The 3,275-nt window shown below is 48.4% G+C and overlaps 1 protein-coding gene across 1 annotated transcript in view; it reads right to left on the bottom strand.

Moving 5' to 3' along the window:
- The window catches only part of Eif2ak3 (eukaryotic translation initiation factor 2-alpha kinase 3), a gene marked incomplete in the record, with an annotated part of 68,401 nt that extends 68,193 nt beyond the window's left edge, over positions 1 to 208 (bottom strand). The window contains 1 exon segment of the mRNA XM_013514710.1: positions 1 to 208. Coding sequence (XP_013370164.1) covers position 1 — 1 coding nt within the window.
- Positions 209 to 3,275: the final 3,067 nt, after the last annotated feature.

Raw genomic sequence — 3,275 nt, 5'->3', positions numbered from 1 at the left:
TCAGAGGCCGGCCGAGCACGGGGGCATGGAGGCGCGGCCGCCGGCGTCCGCTTCCCCCGCCGCTCCGAGCCTCCGATCCGGAGAGGACGCGTCAGCGAAGCCGCAGCCGCGCGGACGCGATGAACGGCCAGCCGCGTCCTCCCGGCCACGTCTCAGCCCGGCCTCCGCCGCCACAACCACCTGAGTGACAGCCTCGCGCGGACATCGCCCATTGAGCAAACGTTCCGCGCATCTTCTCTCCGATTGGCCGAGGGCCCTGCTACTCTGAGAAAGGCGGGCTTTTCCCGGTTGGTCAACATCATACTTACCAATCCTACCGTATTTTCATTCCTCGAAGCCTGGCCCTTTTCCGGAAGCGGCCACCAATGAGAACTGCCCCTCCCCAGAGTCTTCTCACTTGATTGGTAAACCCAGCGATACCCGGAATACCTTTGCCCGAAACAGATTGGCCATCCCCGAGGTTGGCCTCTCCCATCAAAGCAAGGCGCTTTGGGAAGACTTGAAGGTTATTGGTGAAAATGAATGCCCTTCAAAGATCTGCGAGAACTGCTTTTTGATTGGTTGGAAGCTGCACTTAGTACGTGGCGGATTCTGACTGTAAAGAGGGCTGTTCCCCGAGGGAGAAAGAGTGGGAGGCGAGTCCCTAGTTGCGGGGAGTAGGCCGACCTTAAAGGGACTGCTGTTGTAGCTGTTCTAAAGCAGAGTCTATGCGGAAAGGCAAAAGGAAAGCAGAAACAAATAAGTAAGTGACCACACAAGTCATACTGTCCCTAGAAGTGGCTGGAAGGGATAAGGCTGATTGAGGAGATGATCCCACTGTTAGAGACAGCGTGACATATAGATAATCCAGGCCACCGGAAGGAGCCCAGCCGGTGCACTTACGTAATTTGTTCAAGGTCGCATAACTAGTTACAGAAACATGGCTTTAATTTCGAGCTTTCTGCCTGTGGTCTGACATGCTTTGCTCCTCTTTCTAGGGTTCTAGTTAAAAGAAAAATAAAATGCAAAGGGCCCGAGTGAAGATTTGAATCCAGCTAAGACACAAGAACACTAAAGATTTTTGAGCAAATGAGTAGGACAATAAGAGTTGCATCCTTCAGCAGTATACTCAGCAGAATAGCATCGAAGATGCGGCTCATCAGAACCTTGTGAAGATTTAGGATGCTGGCAAGTCTGTACACACCTACATTATTCTCCGTCTGCATGCAATCATACTCTATTTTCTTCCATCCCCAAACAAAACACAATTACCTCTCCCCGTAGCTCTTACCACATTTCTTTGCTCTTTTGGACAGCAAAACTGTAAACTCCCTGTCTTCATTTTCTCTTCTTCCGTTCTCAGCACGCTGCAGCCAGGCATTTGTGTTCTTACCTCCACCAGACCTGCTCTTATCCAATCCACTGTTGCTAAATTCAGAGGACAATCTCTGGGCTCCACCATAGCTACATTTGACTCAAAAATTCAGGCTTTTCTGTATGAAATACATTTTCACTCGTTTTCCTGCTGCCCCACAAGTTAGTTGGGAGCCCTCAGAGGGTCCTCCATTCAGAATGAAGGCCACAGCCCTAAAACTCTTCCCCAGTGCATTATTTAGTAGGGCTGCCAAATATCATAGGCTAAGTGGCTTTAACGAGGAATTTATTTCCTCACAGTTCCCGAGGCTGAAAGTCCAAGATTAAGGTGTCAGCAAATTGTTGTTGTTGTTTTCTTTGGCTATCTTGAGGACTGAAGCCAGGGCCTTGCTCATGCTAGACAGGTGCTTTACTACTCAGCTATATTCTCAGCCTTTGTTTTTAAAATTTTTATTTTAAGACAGGATCTAGCTATTTTGCCCAGGCTGGCCTGTAACTTACAATTCTGCCTCACACTCGGAGTACTTGGGATTACAGCTGTGTACCACCAAACCTGGTGAGGACTGGTTCTTCTGAGGTCCTTATGTGGTGGTTGAGCTTAATCATGTCAACTTGATTGGCTTGGGAGCTGCCTAGGGGAATAGTAAGCACACTTATAGGTGTCTGGGTGGGCCATGAAGGCATGACTTTGGATACTGCCGTGGTCTGGGGGTTTTTGCAAGGGGAACAATACACGACACATTTTATAAAATTATGATAGTCAACCAAAGAATCATATACAAAGAGAGTGCAGGAAATCTTGCACACACTAACTACCAAAGAATCCAGCTGAGGGCCTGGATCCTATGGAAATGTCCTGCATGAGTCCAGCTGAAAACCTAGAGCCCATAACAATGCCTCCCATGGATCCACCTGGAGGCCTAGAGCCAACAACAATGTCTCATGCAGGCCTGTTTCATGGATCTGCTCTGGGAAAACCCAAAGGTCAGTGGTGGAAGCTAGAAAGTCTGTGCCAGCAGGAAGAAGGAGCTATGCTGGCAGGCTGAGGGATCTGCACTGGAGTCAAGAAGGGACACTCAAAGTAAGAACCAGAGCTCCCCCAAAAAGTACCACAGCCATCCTCAGCAACAGTGAGGTCCCGAGATCCTCTGATGATCAGGATAACTGAGTTATCCTGATCACCAGGAAAGATGATCAGGAAAGCCAACGTGACAATCTTCTCCAGGAGACTGAGCAGTGCACCATCTTCCTATCCAGAGCCAGGAAGTGATGCTCCAAGTGAGGACCAGAGCTTTCAAAAAGTGAACCAAAGCTATATTCAGTGCCAACAAGGTCCCAAGCTCCTCACAGGATGAAAACCGCCGAGTTCATTGGGAAAGCCAGCATGACAAGCTCCTCCACAAGAACCAACAGCTCCTTACATTTTCTCAACCAACAGGCTTCCAACAGGCTCCCAACAGCTTCTGTGAGTTCCCAACAACCTTACTTCTTCTTCTCCTGTTCTGTCTCTTATGCTGCTGGCAACAGTCCTCAGGTGGACCTCCCATATCCAGCACCACGCTGATTCAGTTCAACTGGGTGTTATAATTGACCACTAGTTGATGGAAGAGAGTGACACCAAAGTTTACTCCGTAATCTTTTGTGGTTGCTATCACTACAGGAAGCCCTGTTTCATAAAGATAGGATGTTTAGAATGGAAAGAGGATTTCAGTGCTTTTGTGGCAATCTCGGGATATTCCACCTTGACTTTAATCCAGAATATCTGGAGATTTGAAGTTGTCTCAGACTACTTTTAAAGCTACTGGCACTTGTGATCTCAAGCATGTGGTCTTATTCTAGCATAATCAACATCAGCTTGCCTGGTGTTATGGTGTATGTCTAGATGTCCCCTCAAAGCCTCATGTGCCATGGAGGGGGCTTTG

Source organism: Chinchilla lanigera, unplaced genomic scaffold (genome assembly GCF_000276665.1).
Source record: "Chinchilla lanigera isolate Chin_1 unplaced genomic scaffold, ChiLan1.0 scaffold00023, whole genome shotgun sequence".
In the NCBI taxonomy this organism is placed as follows: Eukaryota; Metazoa; Chordata; class Mammalia; order Rodentia; family Chinchillidae; genus Chinchilla; species Chinchilla lanigera.
Note: the sequence above shows the minus strand (reverse complement) of the source record. Positions and strands in the feature narration are given on the sequence as shown.